The following is a 24387-nucleotide window of genomic DNA, read 5'->3' on the forward strand; positions in this document are numbered from 1 at the left end:
ATCATTCGAGTTATCGCAACTTGGCAAATGTTATGAAGTAGTACCGGCACCAGAAAGCTTGGGAACCACTGCACTAGAGTTAAGGTGAGTTACAACGGTACTAGATCAAAATATCGAACGTATAAAATGTTTAGTGATGTAAATCGTCTGTATTTTTGATGTGTCCCCTTTTTTTGGAATTTGATTTTGTTTCTGAAGAATGAATTTTCTTTTCCGGGATTGCCGGGATGCACTATATACTCAAATGCCCCCTCCTCAAGAATTAAATAACAATGATAACAGCTTTGTAAAATAAATATAAACCACTGCTCAGGGTTGTAACTGCAAAAAGATTCACTTGTTTAAGGTCATATTTTTTAACACGCAATTGAGAGTTGAAGCCTCAAACCAAATTGAGATCTTATTTATAACTATATTTGTGGGATTTGACAATGTATTATTACAACTCATACTTTGAGTATAGCAATTGACTTGTCAAGAACAACAGGGATCAAACATCAGCCCAAAAATATTCCATATATTGAGTAAGTGTGAGTAATTCAAATATTACACAACATTGGGAGCCAAAATTGAACTACAAATATGTATGTAGTTTCTATAAATCAAAGAGGAATGTACAAAGGATTTCCACATGATGTAATCATTCTGGAAAAGGGTCATCTTGTTATCCACGTAAACAACCAAATTTTATAAATAGAAAAACCCACGATCCTATTTCACAACAATTTTTTGTTCTCTTTCAGATATTCGCTGACGTTTTCTTCAGATTTTCTTTAAAAAGTTGTTCCTTTTACTTAATAATTACCTACTTGCATCGACAATCAAGCCTCCAATACGTCAAGGCTTTTAGTTTATTACGTAATTTGTGACGTCAACGACGCTTTAAGAACTTGGGATGAGGATCATGAAATAATTGACTATTCTAAAAGAAATACAAGTATTCTATGGCACATTATAGAGTTCAAATACCTACAGTCATATTAATCATAGAAATATATTAAATATACTTATGATCTTAAGAAAAATGAGCACTCATAATATCAAAATTGAGCAATTTGGCCAAGTACCAGCTAAACAACGTGACTATGGGGAGTTGGGAATATATAGGATATATCGACTTTTAGAGACTGAATGTGACGTCATATTCTTCCTTTAGAGAGAAACCCACACGGCATCCCATTCATGTGTAACTTTTTATAGTTATATAATAGAATCCAGTTTATTTCAGAGACTTAACATTTCTTTTTTTTTTTTTTTTGTTTTTCTACTGATAAAAAAGGAAGAATTATTAAGGGAAGGAAAATTTTTGTATGTACAAGGAGTCATCAAAATCCCATTGTTCCTCACTTTCACAGAGTGCGTACATAGTAAGGTGGAGCTGCATCCAAATGAAGAAACATTCAAAACTCTCTTTTCGAACTGTGGTAGTAGGAATAAGTCCATCATACTACATTAAAAAAGGTGAAAAGGGGAGATGTTCTTACCTTCTTGTACATACTTGAATATAATGGTACGGCTAAACAGAGCTATAGATGGGCATATAAAAAAACAACATAGCAATGTAAATCACATGATTAGAGAGAGAAGAAAAGTTTCACTTCAAACTCCATTATTATAAATATTACTCTTATTAAATAGGTATATCAAAATGAAAAACTACAAACACTAATTGATTCATGCTGCATTAGTAATTAGATATTTCAAGTGTCCATAAATGGATCACTCTCGGATATGTATCTACCAAGTAAATGAGACATGTGAAAAAATGAAATGAATGATGCTCCAACGGCCGTCCACAGGGCATGAACAAATTAACAAAGGACCCTCAATATCCGTAAAATGGAGCAGATGTTATTTAATTGGTTTAATCTCTATTAATAAAATAAAGTAACACTCCTACATAGGGTTTATTCTGTCCATTCCTGTTCTATCGGTCCTTAGGACTATTGATCATTGGAACCGGTCCTTAGGATTGTCGTTCCTTAGAATTTTTGATGAAAATTTCGATGGTTTAATAAGCCATATAAGATATTTTAAATATGTATTAGGATTATTGCGCATTATTGCACATATCTTGCAAATAATACTATTTTTTTCATTTTTTTTTATCTTGTTTATATAAATTTTTTAATTATATAACGGGATAATTATAAAAAGGAAAAACACTCTCACTAAGGTCATGAGGGAACAATTTTAATTTCTTCAAGGACCGACGAGGGGTAATGAAAAAGACCACGGTCCTTGGTCCTAAATAAGAACATGGGTATTTATTAAAACATCAACTTTAGCTTCCTTCAATCTAAAAGGATGTTCCATTAAGGAAATTAGGGCATTTTCATTATGTGACCATGAGATACAATTTGTTTTATCAGTAATCAAGTTGACTGAATTGAGTACAAGATATGTTCTTTTGCAAATAATCTTGCTGATTGTCTTGAAAAAGTTATTTTGATTCAACTCAAGCAGGCGTTTAGTTCAACTCTAATGAGAAAAAAATGGAAGTACTTTATATAAAATATATAAATAATTAATATGACTACTTTAGATGATGTTTAGCAACGAACTGAAGTACTCCCTTGCTCATTAAATCATATTATATTTTCTTATTACTCTCAAGGAGAGAAAGTCTAAGTATTGAGTGAGTAGCTACATGTGAGTGTACTCATAAAAAACGGAGAGTAAGACCCATAATTTGTTGAGAGTGTGAAATATCTTAAATATTGCACACACAACATTTGTGTGTGCGTGGAGTGCTTTATAACTGCCGGGTACTACGAGTAGTAACGAATAAGTATTGATAGTATAATGTTGATCCTTATTTTCAAGATTCAAGACAGCAGTTCAATCCTGCATATAAGTCCTAAAACTGTTATTGTTCCGTCCTTGATAACGTCACTCAACTTCTAGTACTGATTGTCGTCGTACGGACCTGTACTCAGCTCCAAATAAATAAGGACTAAAACAACACTAAGTATAGAGCGTTTTCAAGTGACGTCAGGGTTGTTGATGTCACCCATTTTGGGAGCCTATACAACCAAGTTGTATAATAATTAAACCCTTTTTTCCCCATTAAAATGAAGGAAAATTAGTCAACTGTATTGTCCAAGGTCCATAATATATATGACCCTAAAATGAATTCCAAATATGTTATAACATCGCTACACAACTTTATTTCCAATTGGCTAACCATGTAACACCGGATTGGAGGGATTTCTGCATTGTTATTTAAAAAAAATTACAGATTTTAAAGCGCCCTCTCCAGGGAATTATTTTCACTAATATTAAAGTAAAATATCTATGTAAGTTATCCATTTGAATGAGTTTAGTCAAACTTCAAATATTTTTAAAATACGTGATTATTTTGACATTATTCTAAAATTTAGGCCAAGTATAGGTCTTAAACTTGACTTATTAAAATTATAGAAGATGGATCAATGATGACGTCACTTTTAAATATATATGATTGCGTCATTTCGTCCAATTCGGAGTATGTGCGTTGTTTACTTAATAGAGTATGGGTCTTTTTTAACTTTTCTATTTGAAATGTGATACCATTTTCTTTAAAATATGTACTTATTATACTATGGGCTACCAAACTGTATAAGTTACATTAAATATATACAATCGATTGGATGTTTTTATGGGCAATATATGCTTTAAAAAATATTAATTTAAAAAAATCCCCAAATTAAAGTTCCTCAAAAGAAAAAAATAGGTAGAACTTTTTGTATAGGATCATTCAATACATTAAACATGAAGTTTCAAGAGCTCTAAGTATTTTTTACTTTCTAAATTAGGTTACCCGAACTTTTTCTAACGTAGAGTCAACTATATACAAGAGTCTCCGCTTAATAGAGGCACATCCTTGATTGACTTGTTTCTTCGTATACAGATAATACTTTTTCTACGATACAAAATGGAACATGTTGTACATGTAAAATATAATTCATCATATTATAAAATGGACAAAGTTTTTTTTTTTTTTTAAATGGACTTCTACACAATGCGATAAGCCCAAACAAAATTAACGTTAGTATCAAAATGTTGATAAAAGACTTTAAATGAAAATAAGTTAGAATGCACATTTCAAAAGTATGCATTTTTCTAGTTATGTAACGACTAAGTATGACACTTTGAGTGGGGGTCAAGTGGTTGTACCTAACTTTATTTTCATAAATTATATCAATTATTTTTGACTGACAAACAAACGGTCCCTGGTTGAGATTGATAGCTATGCTATGTAAAGTTAACCTGGAAGCCTGAAACATTTGAAAAGTTGACGCAATTTCTTACCTCCAAAAGCAATCACTAAATAGACCCAACCCTTCCCAGTAGTTAGTTTACATAGACAATAATAATGACACCACCTTGCGGTTCAGAGATGGAAACAAAATATATATAGTATAAGTATATTTATATAAGTTTGTTCATAACCCATTTAGGATGAAAGTGACATTTTTGGAACTATATATATATATTTTTTTTTTGGGGGGGGAGTGGGGCTTGATTTCTGGAATTCTTTGTGAAAAACAATCCAGGAATAATATTTTTAATATAATATTCAATTTTTTCGATTTTTTTAAGATTCATAGTTATTCACAAGAATTTTAATTCTTTCGAAAAAAAATTTAATAATCCATTTTTCAAAAATCTATTACTATTCTCAAAAAAATATTTATTTTTTTTAAACCCCAGCTGTTTACAAAAAATTAAACTTTCTGGAAAAACATTTGAAATATTAAATTTTGTAGAGAAATTTTTTAAAAATCCATGGATTTTTACAGGAAATTAAAGTTTCTAGTAAAAACGATTTTTTTTTTTTTTTTGGGGAGAGGTGGTTATTACCCCAAAACCCTGCGGACACCCTAGTCTTAGAACTGTTATTACTAGAACTAATAAAAAAAGAAAAAATAAAGTTTCATGACTTCATCAAAGACCAAACTTAATAAGTCTTAGAGCTAATATGCAGGACTCGACAGTCTTCAGTCATCAATAAGAACAGATAGAACATATCTCTACATTTTATGAGAACCAATATAGATCAAAACGTGCAATAGTGACATGAATGTATTTCACATTCTTTGGAGGCATCAAAAATATATTGAATTCTTCATGGATGAAATCTTGGGTATTTTATTATTAGCATCAAGTCTATACATAGACTTTTATTGCTTTATACTTTTAAAGTATGGGTAAACAGTCGACTTGATATAATTTCTCCTTTATTCTATACCTGTTGAGTGGTTCGAAGATCCTCCCTCCTTATTTCACCCTCAGAATTAACCTTGAGAAACCATCAGATATACATAAACGAAAAATGGGAATCAATCAAAGTAGATCAACATTTGCACAAAGGCATACATAAATATGATTAAGCTTGTGTGGATCCCAACTATCATGGGTGTGATTCTACAAGCAAATCCATACCTAAAACAGGCTGGGGATTTTAAATCCCCCCCCCAAAAAAAAATAATAGATAATGTCAGGGGGGTTCAAAATATTTAATATTTGCATTTTTTTTTTGTCAAAAATTTAATTTTTGTTGACAGCTTTAAAAGTTTTTGAAATTATTTCTCAAGACATTTAACTTTTGAAAAATGACTAAGGCGTTCAAACTTAAGAATGAGCAATAAATTAACTTGAAATTTATTTAATTTAACTATCTCTAATTTCATAAATCAAAATTTAATAACGACACACTACACTAAGGGAATAGTTTCTTATAGAAAGGTAGTGTAGTTTTTATCATGATATGTTTTGTTGTGCCGCAGTCCAATCCAGTCCGGTCCCATCCAGTCCAGTCCCACTTGTCGGTCCTTAAAGAAGGCAAAATCAATCCCTCGTGACATACATGAGGGTGTTTTTCCTCCTTTGAATGATTCCCTTATATATAATAACTAAGTATAAATATAATATATTCTTATTATATTGAGGTATGTGCTATAATCGTAATAAATATTTAATATATCTTATTTCGCCTAATAAATCATCGATATTTTTGTGAAAAATTCCAAGGAACGACGGCCTTAAGGATCGGCCCCAAAGACTGACAGTCCTAAGAATAGGACTGGAGTGGACCAAATAAATCAGGACTGACACATCACTAATGATAAGTATGTGAATGTGAAATAGTTCATTTCAGAACTCAAGTCTCAATAGGACATACATACATTGTTGTTTACTAATATTAGTTTCTAAACAAAACGACAGAGAGGGAATCTGGATCGATTTCTAAATAATACCACTCCCTCAATGAGAATATTATTTAATAAAACATATGATATATTACTCACACAGAGGGCGCTGTGTAAATTATTCTTTGGATACACCATTTTTTTCTTAAATAACCAGCTACAGACTATCACTCCACCTTTTGGGTCATACATATCAAGGTTAATAGAAATACCTGGTTAACCCATAGTGTGTATGCGACTGATGTTTGACTTCCACCACGCTTTGAATGTTGACGTCATAGTAGATGAGTGATGGTGGGTTTTGCAATAGGCACGATACATTAAATTGAACATTCTAGTGATAGTGACGTCATAGAAAAGTGCCTGTCTTGCTCAGGAGTCAGTACAATACATCAAATTACATGATGGTCTAACCTTGTATTTCTATTAACCTTTATATATATATATTTTTAGTTTGTTCATGCCCTATAAGTTAAATCTATAATATACATGTTAACGAACTGGGACATTATACACCCCGAGATTAAAAAAAAAATGTTTCAAAATTCCTTAGAATATGATTTTATGTAATTTTTTGTTGTTGCCTATATTTAAATATCTTAGTTTTGGCTAACAGATGTATTTTTTACAATTTGTAGATGAAGAACATGTCTTTTGGAGGTGCAAAATTGATTTAATTGAGTATGTCCAGAAGTATTTCAACTGCATTATCCACTAAAAACTGCCTACTACTCTCTGCGTCCCCAAGACTAGGAGTAGTCTCCTTATTTACACCCCACACGCAGCGGACGCCCTTGTAGGCCCATTTGCATTTCCCATTATTTTTATATTGTTATTTGAATTTAAAAAAAGATATATTGGGAATGAGATATATATATATAAATAATTGTACAGCTTGCAAGTTGAACAATTAGTTATTAGACCAAAAAAATAGAATCTCAATTGTTCAAAATTTAGGAAATCTTGTCTTTAAATATGCTTATCTTCGTGTTCCTTAAAGCCCTCTCTTTTCCAAACATTCTAGACCACAATTTTGAAAGGCATTTACGTCAAGCACCAGTGTATTTATAAAGTATATATGTATTAGGACAAACATGTCCCTCAACAGACGGGCATAAGTTGTTAAAACAAAAATATTATGGTCGATATTTTTCAAGGATTAATTTGAAAAACAAAAACAAACAGATTATTTATTCTTGCGTCTTTCAAAAGAAAATCCTTTCTTTGTACCTATTCTAAATAAACTCTTTAATAATTAAAAACATCAATATGTACCATGAAAAATACAGATGACTTTCCATTAATTGGATTTTAGATTTGTTTGAAGAAAGAATTGCTGAGTAATTTAGTTGTCAAGGCGAGAATAGACAATTATATGAGGAGGCTTTTGAGTTAATGAATTACATACATTAATTAGAGTTAGCGATGCCCTCCAAATATAGCTCGGTCTTATCTGACTGACCCACAAGTATTGGGTTTAGTTTAAGATTTGAGACAATACTAGAAGATATAGGACGGGCTGTGGATCCGAATCGAAATTACCCAGGTATAACATAAGTGTATAAACTAGTGTTATTTTAAAAGATCCGAGGTTTCCGCATGATTGCTAATGATAAAAACTTTGGAGAATTATACAAAAGTTAACTTCATATTTATCCTCCCAAATCCAGAAGAGCTTCCAAAACGTTTCATACCCAACACCTTATTACCCAAAAAAAAAACAAGTCATTTCTATATATACCATATATACAGGTACGTTTATTTCTTTATTTCCTTTACATACAGAGAAAGTTCTCTGGTTACAGTAGGGAAGACAATGTACACTTTCAAAAGATACTTTTTATTGAAGATATTAAAAGCTAATATCATAAAATGTACATTTCAATAATGACAGATAATGATGGATTATTGTGAGAAAAAAAAATCAATATTTTTTTGTCAACATTTCTCCAAGTTATCGTATAAAAACTAGTGATGCAGAGAAATCAAAATTGATCTAGAACCTTTGACATAACCCTAGTAACCAACGAACAGAAGCAAAAACATAAACTTCAACATTGAGCGTGTTGGATAGTTCTCTCAAAGGTCATTTGAGGACGATGGACTGGTATAACTTGAGTTGTAAATTGTAAGCATTATGGAAACTGAGAAAATAAACACTCCATGTGAAGTAAAATATGCCGGCTATCAAAGTTCACAATATAAAAGTTACAATTAGACTTAGAGTCACGATGATTTAGACAATTTTCACATCCTTATATATACTTTGTTTCTATACAAAATACAAAGGCAGGAATTACTCCGTTTTCGATCCTCAATTATTATTCTTTGAGTGCATCAAAGACTTAACTAATGTTGTTCGGTCCTTATTTCTTCGGTCCAGTTCAGTCTTAGGGCCTGTCCTATTGGTCCATAGTACCGGTCCTTAACTATCGGTCCTTCGAATTTTTCATAGAGATATCCATGGTTCATTGAGCCAAATAAGATATATGAAACATGTATTAAGATTATTGCACATATTTTGCCAAAAATATTATATTATTACTTGATTAAATAATTATCCTATTATATAACAGAATAATTAAAAGAGGAAAAATACCCTCTTTGACGTCAGGAGGGATCGATTTGACCTTCTATAAGGACTGGACTAGACTGGATGGGACCAGAAATGGAACGGACAGCGGTCCTTAGTACTAAATAATGACCGGCATATCACTACTTATAACTATAAACTAACAAACAAACATAAACTCCAATCAAACTAACTTCGTTAGCAGAGGTAATAATCGAATGAAAATCAGGGTGTCTGCAAGATTATAAGGTGTTTTTTGTTTTTTTTAATTTGAAAAATTTACAGCTTTTTACAAAAAATTCAAATTTTTGGATTACGTTGTTCAAAAATTTACAGCTGTACTCCAAAAATGAAATCTTTTGTAAAAAAATGGAAAATTAAATTTTTTAGAGAAAAATTTCAACAAATAAATTTTCTAATAAAAGCAAAAAATCCTTAATTAAGGGGCGCTACAACCCCTCCAGTCATCCGTCTGCGGACGCCCTTGAATATTCAAACTATTTAACTCATAGACTAAGAGTTATTTTCAAAATATTGCATCTCTATTTAAAAAAAGAAACACACACTTTTAAATCCCCGAGTTTACATAAGATATCAAATTATATCCCTCAAGCATGCCGAAGGTAACCGCCTTTTCCATGCCTTTTACCTCAATCTATGTAAATATTATTTTTGTTTTAATAGACTCAGTTTCCCATTGTTTTTTCTCTTACTCTCCCTCAATCATGATCCCACACGCTCGCAATTACACTTTATGTAAGAATGAACAAAATAACTGATAACAGTTTTAGTAAATATGTATCAACAAACACTGCTCAGTTGGGCAAGTAGAAAAACCCGAACGCTAAGAGATGCTTTGGATTTACAACCCTAGATATCAGCAAATAATAATTTCAAAAAATAGCAAACAGCTGTAAATCTCCTTAGTTAAAATTTGGGGCGTCCAATCCAAACCAGCTATGAGTAATTGAACCAAGAAATCAAAGTATCCCTGACACCCCTAATGGATGGAAAAACCTGAGTCTGCTATATTTAATATTGCTTTAACGTCAAGTATCTTGAAGAATATATACTTTACTTAGATATCTTGTTCGAATGAAAACTGGTTCTATATCTACGTAGTACGACCAAATGTGGGGGAAATAAATAAAAACGACAAGGAAGTTAGAAGCCAGATAAAAAATATGAAACAACAGTATGTTAAGACTCCTAACATTCTAATGAACGTATCGGACTGTTCCTGAAATGAAAGTATTTTTTTAGGTGCAAATTATGGGATTATAACTTTTTACACATAGTCTCCTATTCACACCATTTCTACCAATCCTCCCATCTCTGTAACTCGTAGAAATAGTACATACTCGGCCTTTTTCCATTCAAAATAATTGTTCACGAAGGTGATTCCCACTTAATTTGACGAAAATCTCTGCAGTCCACTAATTGTCACGCGGGGAAATGGTCAAAATAAAGGACATTTACGGTATCTCAACGGCCAATTACACCGGCGAATATTTTCTACATTAGTAATTTTGCCTAGAGGATATTTTGCCATATGACATTAACCGCTTCCTTATGATTTTATATTATCGATTCGAATTTTAGTTTCGTAACTCAATCAATCTATTAGATAAGAAAAAAAGAAAAAAAGCAAAGTAAATAATAATAAAGAACTGTTTATACTTTATAAGGTTGAATGAGTTTATTTCATTATTTTGAGTATAGTTCGAACCCATAATAGAATAACATAAAAAGGCGGTAAATACAAAATTACCTTGAACCCTCAACCCTAAAATCTTTTTTAAAGGGGGTATGGATTCATGTTGCCAAGGAAATCTCTTCAAGCTAAAGGGTGCATTTTGTTTTGTAGGTTTGAGTCGCACTTGATTCTTATTACACTAGGACTTTTGCTCGGCTTGAAAGGAAAAGAATCACGACTTGCATTTGACTCGTGACTTGATTCGGACGTGTACACATCTTTAGTACATATTTAATGCATCTTCATCATACGTAAATATGCATGTGATCTAACACATGTTTAATTCATACCCAGGGACGGTTGTATGGGGAAGGAGGTCTCCAGGGTAAAGATAAATATGCGGGACCTTTCCCTCTTTTAAAATTTGAACTTTTGAAAAAAATTTTTTTTTTGAATAATTATTTTTTTGAGAAACTTGCCGTTCCTTCTTATTCATTGTGTGCCCTTTCTTTGTGCTTCTTCAAGCCGACCTTAATCATAAATAATGGACAATATAGTATAATAAATGTAATCGTCTTTGGGTTCAATAACGTCTTCGGCTTGACCTCGGAAATGGAAGCAGGTCTTGATGGCTGTGTCATTTTCCAGATTCCGAAATTCCTCCCATACCTTGGACTTTAGTTCGGATTTTTATAATAACGCCTCCACGACTGATGTATGACTTCCACCACGCTTTTTAATATTGATGTCACTTTGTTTGAGCGATATCGTGTTTTGTCAAAATCTGCCACCCTTGCCTAGTAGTCGGTACGATACATCAAATTAAAAATTCTAGCAATCCCGATTACATGATGGTCTAACCATGTATTTCTATTAATCTTGGGTGTACTGCTCCACACAAAGAAGTCCATGAGGTTGAGGTCCAATAAGCCTAGAGGCATGTGTTCAATAAAGTAAAAAAAACATTATGAGTTCATCTTGTGATCAGCACGCTTTCTTCTCGATTCATAATCACTTCCAAACTCTTCCAGTTCCGTTCTGCCTGACTCTCCAGACAAAGGACCTGTCCAGGTTTAACAAGTTTGCAATTTCATCAATATCACGTCGAGCACCTTCTCCACGATTGTGAATAAATACGTCGTTGATCGATGCCATATGTTTTAAATGATCCCAAATATTTATGGCTATCCGCCAAAAATACCAATGAAGAAGCCTTTGTACACTTTGTTGTTGAGCAATGACGACTCTGCGTTATTAAAACCATTTCTTATGGAATCACCCCTTGCATAGGTATAATTAGAATCAAATACAACTAAATATTTTGGAATTTAATATCTTCCTTAACAAAAAATACAATAAATATCAAAGGACTCTTTTTGAAATATGATCAACGAAGAACTTCAATATTAATTAATGATTCATTATTTGTATAATGGTATAATAATCCCGCATATCAAAATAAATGTGCTGAAACCAATACACAATATACATTTGAATGTGTGTGTGTGGATAAATTTGAAGCCAAGTAGGAAGTATATGTAGTTGCAATTTTCGCTCATTTTTAGCATATTATGTATAATATATTGTACACTTCATTATGCTCATTTCCTATAAACAGATTTGTAGATTTCTATAAATTATGACCAGTCGAATTACTCTAAAAAATGATGGAAAATTGATATGGTAACCATGGCAATTTTAAGAGGATTTAACAAGCGCTGTCAAGAGTTGAATTAGATTAGCTACTAGCAGCTATGAATGAAAGAAAATAAACCCTAATCCCACTCCGTATCTGGCAATGTCATATGGTGGAATTACTCCGTTTCAGGTCTTCAATTCTACTCTGAGTCCAACAGGGACTCGCACTAAAAACTCTCAAACAATTCCTCTGCGTTACTTTCTGTTATTCACGTGCGCCGAATGACGATTTTGTATCTCCAAGCACTTCACAAGCTCACAAGGAATTTCATATCGTACAACCACACTTCTTCATTGATGAACTCCGATCCCAAATTCGGGATCCTACTCTCAAGAGGGATTTTATTTTACCTTTTCAAAGTGCTAGAGCATCATTTTCTCTCTCTCTCATCTAGGGCATTCTATATACTTAGACTTTTCTTATAGCAAGTTCTATCCTTGTAACATTGTCGTGGACGTCTCTCAAATTGTCAACGATATAGAACGTTTTTTGGGGAAGCTCTTTTTTTTTATATTAAAATTTATATTTTCAGCTATCTAATGAGATACTTTTAAACTTTTTGAATATATGTATTCGTCTTGAAGCTACGAGCCTCTGAATAAAAATCACCTATTTTCAACTTTAAACAATGATAACTGGAGTCATAAGCATGGTACATGTATTTTAAAAATAGCTTTAACTTGTAAACATTGGGCTTTAAAATATATATTCAAAGAACGTACCTTTATCTTCAACACCAAGCCCTTACAAAAGCTTTGAGCCATAAAAATAACCAAAAATGATAAGGAAAAAAATGTATGACCTTTTTTTGAAGGCTAGCGGAGAAAAAGTAAGGTCTTATTTGGGATATAACTCTATTAAATTGAGATATGTTGTTGTAGTGAGTTAAAAAAAGTGTGAGAGTCTATAAAGACCTCTCGGATTGCCAGTTAGAAAAAAATCCATCAGGCCTTTAAGGTCATATTTTATAGAATAAGGGATTTACATCATTCCTAAAGTAGACTCTTAATTACGTCAGTGGTACACCATTTCTAATTGAATAGACTATTAGGTTAATTTATATATGTGCATATGTATATTGAAGCAAAACAAACATGGTCGATTTAATTCAAGAAGTATGGAAAATAGGCTGATAAGATGGTTTGTATATTAATAGAATCATATTATTGTTTAGGCAATTTCTAGATAGGTTTTTTTGAATATGTATAACATAAGGAGTCATTATATGAAAAAAACAATGATCATTCGTTCATTATTGGTCAGATCGGATCAAACGATCAGGCCTTGTAAAGGTGTGAGTCTATACTACAGTATTGCACTTGACGGATTTAGTCATGAATTATTTTGAATCGAGTACGAAGGTCTCAAAGAAAGAAATTCGCTCATATTTTACATTACCAGACCGTGGCTAATCAAGAAATTGATTGCAAGGGACTTGTTGCTGTGTGTTTGGTGAGACTGGGAGAGAACCGTTTGAAGCTGGCGATTGAACAGAAGCGGCCAGCAATGGTGAATAGGAGACAACAAGACATCATCCAGACAACTTCAGGACGCACACATCTTTGATGACGCGACAGAAGCTCCAGGAGCTCAGATGGGAAGTTTTTATACATCCAACTTACAGTCCTGATCTTGCATCAGGTGATTACCAACTGTTCTTGTCTATGCCACCGTGCCCGTGGGTACAAATTTGTTCTCAATAGAGGCCTGTGGAAATTGGTTGTCTGAGTTTTTGCCAATAGATGCAAGGCTTCTACGAGAAGGGAATTATTAAGTTGGATTCTCGTTGACAACAAGTTATCGAACAGACCGGGACAAACTAAGCTTATAACTGATGATTGTAACACTTATTATAAAGCATTAATACATCTTTATCTTAAAAACATCAATCAAAATATATTGCTATCTTTTTTTTCCATTTAATTAGGATAAAAAATTTTATCCTCTCATATATCACTTCTTGACTAAATACACATCAGTGTTCCAACACTTTTTTGATTGGCAGAGTGGGGACTCAAAAATTGCAGCAATTTGACTAAATGATGAAAAATACGATGTCTATAGAATTAAAAAAGGCAACTCAAACATCCTCAACACACCGTCTAACAGGTTGACAGGTGTTGAAGTTGAAGGCTGCGCCCATGGCGCACTATGCTGTCATTATGAGAGCTCTAAGCGGATCCAAATATGGATGAGAGGTGAGGCATACAACATTCTTCTCCAAGACACCATATTCATGGCTGGGGAACGGGCACAAGTCAGACACATTGTTACTTCAGAAGATTTTGTTTCTTCTTGGCTGTATGATGGGCTTTAATGAACTTTTGATTTTGTAGACAGTTTGGATGGAGATGCCAAGAGTTACCCTTTTGTTGCTGTTCGTAAATTGGCACACTTAGAAACATGGGATCAAAACAAAACCTGCTTACTTTTGTTTCAGCTGTAGATGGGCTCCGTAATCAAAGCTTGTAATTAAAAGTAACGTGAATAAAATCGTAATTAAGTGCTACTCTAAGTTTTGAAGCCCATCTGAGTAACGTTATAAATTTTAATGCAATAAAAATATAACCTCATAAAAAAAGGAATGCCATAAAGACTTAATTGTAAAAATTAAGTCATTTTAGCAACATGTGTATTTTTTTCCCCCATAAGGACGGCTATAAAAGTGGCTGACTCCTTTAATACAACAATTAAAATATTTACCGGATATAAAGAGTGTCAAATTGAATTTTTTTTATAATGAATACATTAGCCTTGAGTAAGGACGAAAGGATTCAACGGATTCATTGTTATTAGTTATTGTTAGTTCTGTACAAACAGCAGTATACTAACTATTAGTGTTGAGACTCGGTCCAAAACCGCACTTTTTCCAGTTCGATCTTAATTGATTTTTTCTAGATCGATTTGAACCCAAATGTTCATTTAAAAAAAAAAAAATCTATGAACACATGACGTTATTGCCATTCGATATTCACAAATGACGTCATGAACGATTTATCTATAGAGAAGTCGGTCTATATCAAATTTTAAGTGAGATTGAATTTATTTGTAAGACCTAACCTGACCGAATTTACCTTTAGGGTTGATCGTGATCGAATTAGTTCCGTCCAATAAAAATAATAACTAATGACGGTTTACGGTCAGCTTGTACTCCAGCTATATAAAGTAAACAAAAAAAACAAACAAAAAACTAAGTTCATGTACCTACATGTTTTTCTTTTTCGAGCACATTTTTTGATGGACAAGTTTGTTAGCGAATAAGAAGTGTTAGGGACACTAACGAGGATAGCTCGAAATTCCTCAAGTACTCTTATTTTATTTCTAGAAACTAAAAACCCTAACACTTATCAGGGGTGTCTGGAGGGGCTGTCCCCACCCCCCACAAATTAAGGAAATTTGATTCTCACTAGAGAATTTAATATTTGAATTTTTTTTATAAAAATTTAATATTTGAAATTTATTTTAATTTTCCAAGGGGAAAAAATTAATTGTCTGTGAATAGTTATAAATTTTTAAATTTTTCTCCAAAAAATTTAATTTAAAATTTTTTTCTCTGAAAAATTTAAGTTTTGAAAAATAATAACTGGGAAGCATTAGGTATTTTTCTCTTCTTCTCAAGCATTAAAGCTCTTGTGTGCCGCCGAATATAAATTTTTCAAATGAATCATTTCCTGACGACATTTTTTCTTAAAATATCAGTTGATGCAAATCATTATAGCAGATTTTTTATTCTTGAGTTTCTTCTACAAAGTTTAATAGCGTTTCAATAGACACTTCCTTTCTAATACACTCTTCCTTGGCTTTTTCAAGTCTATTCTTGTTAGCAGTTAATGTTAACTCGTAGTCTTTTAGTTAATATTTTAGATCCTTAACCTTATGGCGAATAACAGAAGATATTGTCGAGGACTCCAATAAATTACTCAAGTTATCACTTTTTTTCTTTTGTTCTGCTCTAAGAGTTCTTAAAGACTTTTCATTTTCAATAGATTTAGGGGAATTAATATTTGGCTGGGATTTAGGTTTTCACATTCTTATAAAATTTGTTTCCCGGATCAACTGATACATTAACGTGGATGTCACAAAGGAATCATCACTGAAATGCATGCAGCATATAAATGAATTATCAAGATTTTTTAATTTCTTCTCAAACGAGGTCAGATGGGAAGGAATTTTGCCCCAAAAAATAGTTTTTTTTTTGTGAATAGTTGTGGATTTTTGATTTTTTTTTCAAATGTAATTTTTGGGTAAAATTATATAAAAATTTCTATTTAAAAAATCAGTTTATTTTTTTGATTTTTTTCTCAAAAAAAAATCGAAAACCAAGCTGGCCAGCCCCCTAAAAAAATAATCCTGGAAAAGCAGTAATCTTTTCGGCCAGATAATATCTCCAAGCAAGCAAGCCCCATTGGTTTCCCTTGGAAATTGGTGGAGAATTAGCCTTCTGCTAAATTTTGGCTGAAAAGGGCAATTATCTGGGTCGAGTTTTTTCTTTTTGCCGCTGCAAGTGACCATGGCCCTTAACTTTTTTCTTCTCTTGTGAAAACTAGCCAGCTATTGTTTGGGTATAGTGCTCTCTATCGGTCAACAGTATAATTACATTTTGTTTTACTTTGTTTTTTAATTATTATTGAACTATTTGAGAGCCGAATTGAGTGAGAAAGAGGGCCGTGTTTACTCCCCAGGTCGCCATTCTCTGGTCTATAGTTAGCAAGTATAGGATAGAATTACTCATATGTTGATTTTGAAGTGCAACAAGGAGTTACAACTTATAATCACACATCAAATCCTCAGTGTCTCTTTTCGTCTTTTACGTAATAGGGGTTACTTTATACTTATATGTTTTCTCTTTAAAAAAAACACAAAAAAAACAAAAAAAACACCAGAATAATAATAAGAGCTTTGTAAAATAAAAAACAAGTTTCAGGTTGCGACTAAAAAAACTATTGCACTCGTTCAATGTTATATGTTTTACAACTCTATCAATAGGGGTTTAAAGTGTTTGCATTTAGGGCATTTAAAAAAAATATATACCAACGGCAAACTTTAATTCTACTCCAAGTAATGCAAGGACTGGCACTCCTGAGCAAACCCTCATTGTTCCTCTCCCCGTTTTTCATGTGCACGCGTAATCTTGGTTACTTTAGACGTATTTGTTCTCTCTTCCAAAATTAAATCAGTATGACAAATGTTATGGAAAATAAAAAATAATGTTCAAATTACCAAATAGAAGCCCTTACATTCTAGAACATATTTGATACACCTCTCCTCATTTCTCTAAACAATCTAATCTATACATATAATAATATTAAATGATTCTATTTTATACAAGTCATAGATTGGAGATAATTTATGGATAAGATATATTTAGTTCAATTCAATATTGGCTCATGACGATACCCTCTATCATATTTTTGCAAATAAATATATTTAAGTATGACCATACATATGTTAAATTAAGTAAACTAGGAGTTTTAATGAATTTATCTTTATTTCTTGTACAACTTAGGGATTTTTTAGCGTGCAAGTGTTGTCCTAATAGGTAACTTGTGCAGTGTTTTAATTATTTAAAGCTGTTAACATTATTATTTAATTTTTGAGAAGGAAACATTCAACTATAATGTATAAACAAGAGTCTTTGCTCATGAATGCCGGTGAATTATAACACAAAGGAGCTGTTGGAGAGTTATAAGCAGTGATAAAAGTCCCCTGCAGAATGGGGATGTTTAAAAAAGAAAGAAAGAAAAGAAAATCAATATGGTAATCCTGACAACTTGAATAATGTTTTGAAGGAGAGAAAGAAAAATACTTAGGACGTTTCATTAGATTAGCTACAATCAGCTGTGACAAGAGAGGAACGAGAAAAGTATATAAACCCATCGACTTTCTTCCTTTAATAATAAATCTTCCCCGTCCATAATATTTATGACTTGTATAAATATTTAATGGTGGCCCTCACCTTTGAGTGTTTTGCTCTATATTGAATATTTAGCCTGGAAGAATCTGATCTATTCCATTTTTTGGTGTCAAAAAAATCAAAATGGCAGCAGGAAAAAAAAGGAAAAGTGTATTAGTAGAAAAAATAGCAAGATTTTTTTCAACTGATATAATATCTACCGCCAATATAATATTATGTATTAAGATAAAAGAAAAATAAACAAAGACGACAGCGGTTCGAATGAAAGAAAAGCTAATCACTCCATTCTCCCGTTACTCATGGATTTTTGTAGTACCTATTAACATTTGTAATGAATATATCTTACTTAATATTTCACATCGAGAGCCTTATATCTTAATCTCAAAGTTAATGAATCCCGTCATAGTTTCAACGCTTGAATATATTTATTGTTATATATAGATGAATAGATTCCTACCCTAGGAAAGAATCCACTCTATTCTTGTATGAAGCTTAGCTTAATTTGGTTCACTTCTTAGGATAAATTGTCATCCCATCATTGTACCCGTATATATCAGAAATCGAGCATCTCTTGTTGAGGTGGTATTAAGCATCTCAATCTCTTGCTTTGTCCTAATTCTTAGAGAACATGGAAGTATTTGTGTCTTCAATGAATGAAGATTGATCTGAGCATACGAAAAGCACATCTAGATTAAAAATACGTCGCTCCATTTATCCAAATGTTTGTATGACTTATGTTTGATATGTTTCAACATTAAGGTAATAACTAATTTATCATATTCATGTTGCGATAATCCTAAGTAAACATATATTATTTTATTCCATTACAATTGTAATGTTTGGAAAAGGTGTATGACTTAAACATTTACTAATTAAACATATCTATTTTATCACATATTGATAGATCTAACTCAAATGATAATGTAAATTCTCTTTAGTACCTTTTTGATTTTTTAAATGGATTTATATTTGATATAAATTAGTTGAAAATGGTGTATTTTTTGAACAAACATAGCAGAAAATAACGATCGAAATCATTACTTTGATTATATATATATATATTATTCATAAAAATACATTTTAAGGGCCTTAGAAAAATTGTTATTGTATTTTTAGATCACCAGAAATTGGCTAATACCCTCCACTATGATCAAAAGAAAAGACGTCATTTTTCTGTAATTGAAACGTAAATCTAGAGTTAAATATACAAAACAGCTTCACAAATGGCAAACTTTTAAGATACAATACAATTAAAAGAAATATAAGGCACCCGATATCTTGAGGGTCTTCCTAATGAGTTGTTCCCAACTATACGTAGCAAAATGAACCAAATTAGTTAATTACATGAGTATGTATAATTTTTTTTTAAAGCCCTTTCTGTCGTCATTAAATATATGTATTTACTTATATTTAATAAATTAATGGAATTGAACATTGACAAATGAATTTACAATAATATATGTTTTACAAGTTAATGATACTGGTTCCAGATTCTCATGTCAAATTGAAATGAATATTTAGCTGTAAAATTAATATTCTTGGATAAATATCACTGAAAACCATTATTATTTATTAAATACGTAGTTACATATTCAAATGCTATTGGTTAATACTAGAAAAATACACATACAAATTCGTTGAAAGAGCCACTTGTTATGGTTCTCATAATTTGGGTTGATAGCTTGGAGAACTTTGAGAATTCGAGTCCTATAGGCAAATTCGTAATGCAGCCTGTTTCGTTTTCTTTGGACAAGACCATCCTTCTATTGCAATTTCAGATTACTCCAACAGTACTGAGCTTTACAGTTTTCCTATCACACTCTGAAGACTCCACCTTTGACTAAGTCCTCCAATCCCTTCAGTGGTTGCCGCACCACAGCATACTGCCTTTTCTTTTGACACTTTCTGGAACATAACCAAGAGGAAATCCCTGTTCTTGCCTAATATTTTGATAATCCTTGTTCCTCAATCCATGAGTATGAAGTGATTAACACCTTCTTCCTTTCTCATATATAATATCATATTGGTGAATTAGATGAATATTTAATATTTATTGTCAGTGTTGTATGAAATTTTACGGGGAACGTGTATTTGGTATGCTAGATTTTTTTATGTTAGTACATTCTAATAAAAACATACTGATATTTATTGTTTAAAACTACATAATATGTTTGGTTTGTTTATGAGAGGCATAATGGAGAGGTATTTTAAAAAATAGCCGATTTTTTGACTATCTGAAAAAAGTGAATCAAAAAATTTACATCAAATTTTGTGTTAAAAAAAAAGTAACTAAATGCTCCAAAACACTTGAAATGTTGACAGCGGTATACAGTGAAACAGTTCTGAGTAAAAAAAAATTCTTTTAAGAAGTACAAACTCTTCTAAGATGGTCGGAAAGATACCCATGACGATCATCACCTCAAAACCCAAGCACGTTGAAGGAACGAAGGAAAATGTTTTTAAAAAAATAGCCGAATGACTATCTAAGAAGTTGTTAGACGAGTGTCAAAGAACTTTGTTTCGAAACTGCTTAGTTATGAAAAAAATAATCATGCATGAGCATCGCAAGTCAGCTGTTGATCGACGTCAACAAAATATCGGATACCAAATATACGTTGCCCACGCATTTTTAAAAGTAACTTTACTTTTTGAACACATATCATTAGTCCTCGTATGACTCAAAATAGAATTGGTGATCGATACTAGTCATTCCTCCCAATGTTCTTGCCATATAAGGAGTGGGATTTTTTTTATTCCCTTGATCTCATAGCTACTTCTTAATTCAAATTTACGATGATGTGTTGAACCCATATGCAACATCCTTAAACTCTCAATATCCCTACCATTAAATAAAGTTGAGAGTAGCTACGACATTCAATGAAGTAATTTTTGGCCCTTTTTTCTCTCTCTCTCTTTGAAAGAAAGGTTGAGAGATATAACACAGATGTCATCATGACAATGCGGCATTTTCTAAATAAAAAATCTATTGAATCTCTATACTGTTCCATGCATCAGTCTAGGCATAAGCATGCCAAAAAATGGTTGAAGGTAAACTAAATAATATATGAATGTATATTAAATCAAAAAACAAAGGCCATGATGAACACAACAACGAAATATTAAGTATGAGCTGAAGACACAAAACTTGAGTAATTATAAAGATTGTTGAGACTATTAAAAAAATCTCAATAAATCGACCTTTTAGTGGGCCTCTTTTAGTATTTATTTGGATGTATGTGTTGTATATTGTCAGGTGAAAGAGAAGATTATTATATGGCGTTGATGTACATATGTAGTGATATGAATCTCTAAGTCTCAAAATCATACATTCACATTTAAGGTGAAAATTACTCAGACATTTAACAAGTTGATCAGATTGAAATTGATTGATTTGATATAGTATAGTATTTATTAACCACATGGTAAGAGATTTATATCATTTAAAAATTTGTGAGTTTAAAGTCTCCAATTTGAAAAAGGCATTTAAGATCATATACATAATTGAATAAAAATCAATTTATTATCAGTTTGTGACAAATTGCTAGAATTTTTTTTGTGTTCAAAGTAAATAATGATTTAGTCAACAGTAGGGAGTTAATATTTACTGTAGCAACAAATTCAACTCTTTATTAGAATCAATTACGTATAATCTCCTTTAAGATGTAAATACTACATGTGTGACCAGTCAACGCAAAATTGACTATGGATTAGATTTTGTATTCTACGGCAAATACTTGTCCATTTCTATCAGCAAATTATTCTTACTAACCTCATGGCTACGTTCTAAATTGCACTTATATTAGTAAAAATTGAATGTCACAAAACAAAAAAATGATGGATTATATTTGAAAGGGCTCATATTGGGGGTCAATATAAGTCGGTTAAATCAAATAAAGCTTCTAAACTATAACTAAAATTATTGGGTACTTTAAAACATCCCACAAATTTGAAAACAAAGCCTATAATTTGACTCAAATATGTCATGAAATATTGGGCTGTATATAAAGTAAAAAAAATAAACTTGTGTTCTGGATTATTTTAATGTTAACACACTACATATTAAAAAATGAACTAAAAAAAAAAAAAATACCTTACCGATTTTAGCTAATGAAGATACAAAAATCCAGAGAGCAATGATAAATGGGATTTGAACCCTCGCAAAGTCCATGTGAAAAATCTCATAGCTCTTATGTTCTGTCCCATGACCTCCTAGATCCTCAACTTGTTTATCCACAGTGTTTGCAGATCCTGGTGATTGAGTCACTATTTGATCCATGACGGAGCCAATGGGGCTTTTCGTACTGGAGGATGAGCGAACACATATGAATAAGACAAAGAATAGGAGATGAATGGGACGCAGTCCCTTTTTACGAGGAGTCTCCGTACTTTGGGCCATGTTGGTTCGATTGTAATATGAACAACAATATAAAAATAAAGAGTTCCTGCGTTTGAAATATCAAATAAATGAAGGAAATCACTGATGAGCCTCCTTCATTCACACCACAAACAGTCACTAGCACACAAGTATAGAATATGGATAGAAAAATAACGAAAGGGATTTGATTTGTAGATTTGAACGTAATAAATAGGTAGTACGTATCAGTATGTAGAGTCCGGAGGGACTATGGTAGGGATTCAAAAATAAAAAAATACTTGGAGCACATTCCGCTTGCTACACCAACCGGCTCTCTCGAAGGAGGACTAGAAGCTATTATAGAAATAGTCCATGGTATACGAAAAAGATTGAATCGATAATAAAAAAGAGAGACAAGGAAAAGAGCACCTGTAGTCAGTGAGTCGCTGCTGTGCTGTATGTAGGGCTCTAAGCGTCCCTCACAAAGAAACAGAGCAGCGCCTAGTACTTCAACAACTCCAACTGCTGGAATGGAATAATGTGTGTGTGTATTTCATGTCCTTCAACATTGAGGAGTGCGTTTTCATGTCAGTAGTTGTAATAGTCGTCGTTGTACTTGTTAGTAAGCGGAGTCGGGTCGAGTAGGAAGAGGGGGAATCATTGAGGGAGAGGAGAGGGACTCTGTATTCTTGTTTTTCTGATTGCTCTTGTAGGAATTGTAGACAATATTATTATTCGGTAAAGAAGGAAAAGGTATGTACTTTTCTTGATTGTTGCTCTTAGTCTTTGAGAGTACATATTCTTAGTACGAATACATGACACACGTCGTTACTATAAGTACTAAACGAGGGTCGTTGTTGCATGGGTAGGAAAAAGTAATATATATAACTAGGAGAGAAAAGAGAATATTCAATTGTCTTACTTTTTAGTACTAGGTATATATAATATTAGTGATGTGCCGTCTGCTGAATTATGCTGCATGATTATTTTTGAGTTTCTATAATAAAAAAATAGAGGTATACTCGTTACTCTTTCTAACACATCTGTTCCCTAAAAGAAAATCATATTCATTAAAGAATTATTGAAACTTTAAATTTAAAAATTGTTTTCTTCATTAATTTTCCAGGATTCACTTAAATCTTAGTTTAATTAGTTTACTCTAAGGCGTAACTACTATACAAATAAAGAAGATAATGATAGTTACTTAGGTAATACTCTAGTACTAAAATATTGCAATTGCTAGAGGAATGTTAAAGCATAGATCTCAATGGATATGCCAAACGAATTAGTAGGTGGTAGATTGTAAATCAAATTTGCCCATTTAAGTTTGTCGTATGTCTATAAACTAATAAACTGCGTAAATCCAAGCAATGTCGATTACTCCTGTTTGTCTAAGAAAAATAAAACAAAGATTACTTTCCAAACGAATTGGGATTAAGAGTACATATTGCACAAAATTCAACATGTTCTACCTGTGGAAAAACATGAATTATACATTACAGAGAGAAAATAATTCAATCTATGAAGATTTAAATGTTATAATAGGATCGAAAAGAATCCCAAATATTGACGAGTTCCAAGGTTTTTGTCTGATTCCGAGGTTGACTCGTCTTTTTATAGCCACGTTTTACGTATTTACTTCATAAAACTCGAGTAACAATTTACGGGTTTTGGTCTCGTGGCACATCACTATATAATGTTACTTTGTGAGTATTACTCGACAGGTATAATGTTATAAAATAATAATAGCTATTAATATTATAGGATTTTCTGTCCACGAGGGTCCGTGCTGGATGAATGATTGTGATGACGCTTGGAATCTTTCAGAGAAGTCAAAGAGTTTTTAATACTCTCAATCGTTCTTCTGCTACTTTGTCAGACATTCGTAGAAGGCAGAGTTGCTCTACACTCCTAGAGACAAACTAATATTAAGAAGTAACAGTCACTGCGTTTTGTAG

The 24387-nt window shown here is 32.1% G+C and overlaps 1 protein-coding gene across 2 annotated transcripts in view; it reads right to left on the reverse strand.

The window, feature by feature from the left end:
- The window catches only part of LOC121130598 (sodium/hydrogen exchanger 3), a 61285-nt gene extending 37864 nt beyond the window's left edge, over positions 1–23421 (reverse strand). The window contains exons 1-2 of one of the 2 annotated variants that reach the window (XM_040726339.2): positions 23352–23421; positions 22171–23269 (exon numbers count right to left, since the gene is read on the reverse strand). In XM_040726339.2, the coding sequence (XP_040582273.1) occupies positions 22171–22471 (301 nt within the window). In that variant the 5' untranslated portion in view covers positions 22472–23269; positions 23352–23421. Of the gene's footprint in view, positions 1–22170; positions 23273–23351 lie in introns of those variants that run through there. The other variant, XM_071893809.1, reaches the window with a different exon arrangement.
- Positions 23422–24387: the final 966 nt, after the last annotated feature.

The sequence above is a fragment of the Lepeophtheirus salmonis genome, chromosome Z, assembly GCF_016086655.4.
Source record: "Lepeophtheirus salmonis chromosome Z, UVic_Lsal_1.4, whole genome shotgun sequence".
NCBI lineage: Eukaryota > Metazoa > Arthropoda > Copepoda > Siphonostomatoida > Caligidae > Lepeophtheirus > Lepeophtheirus salmonis.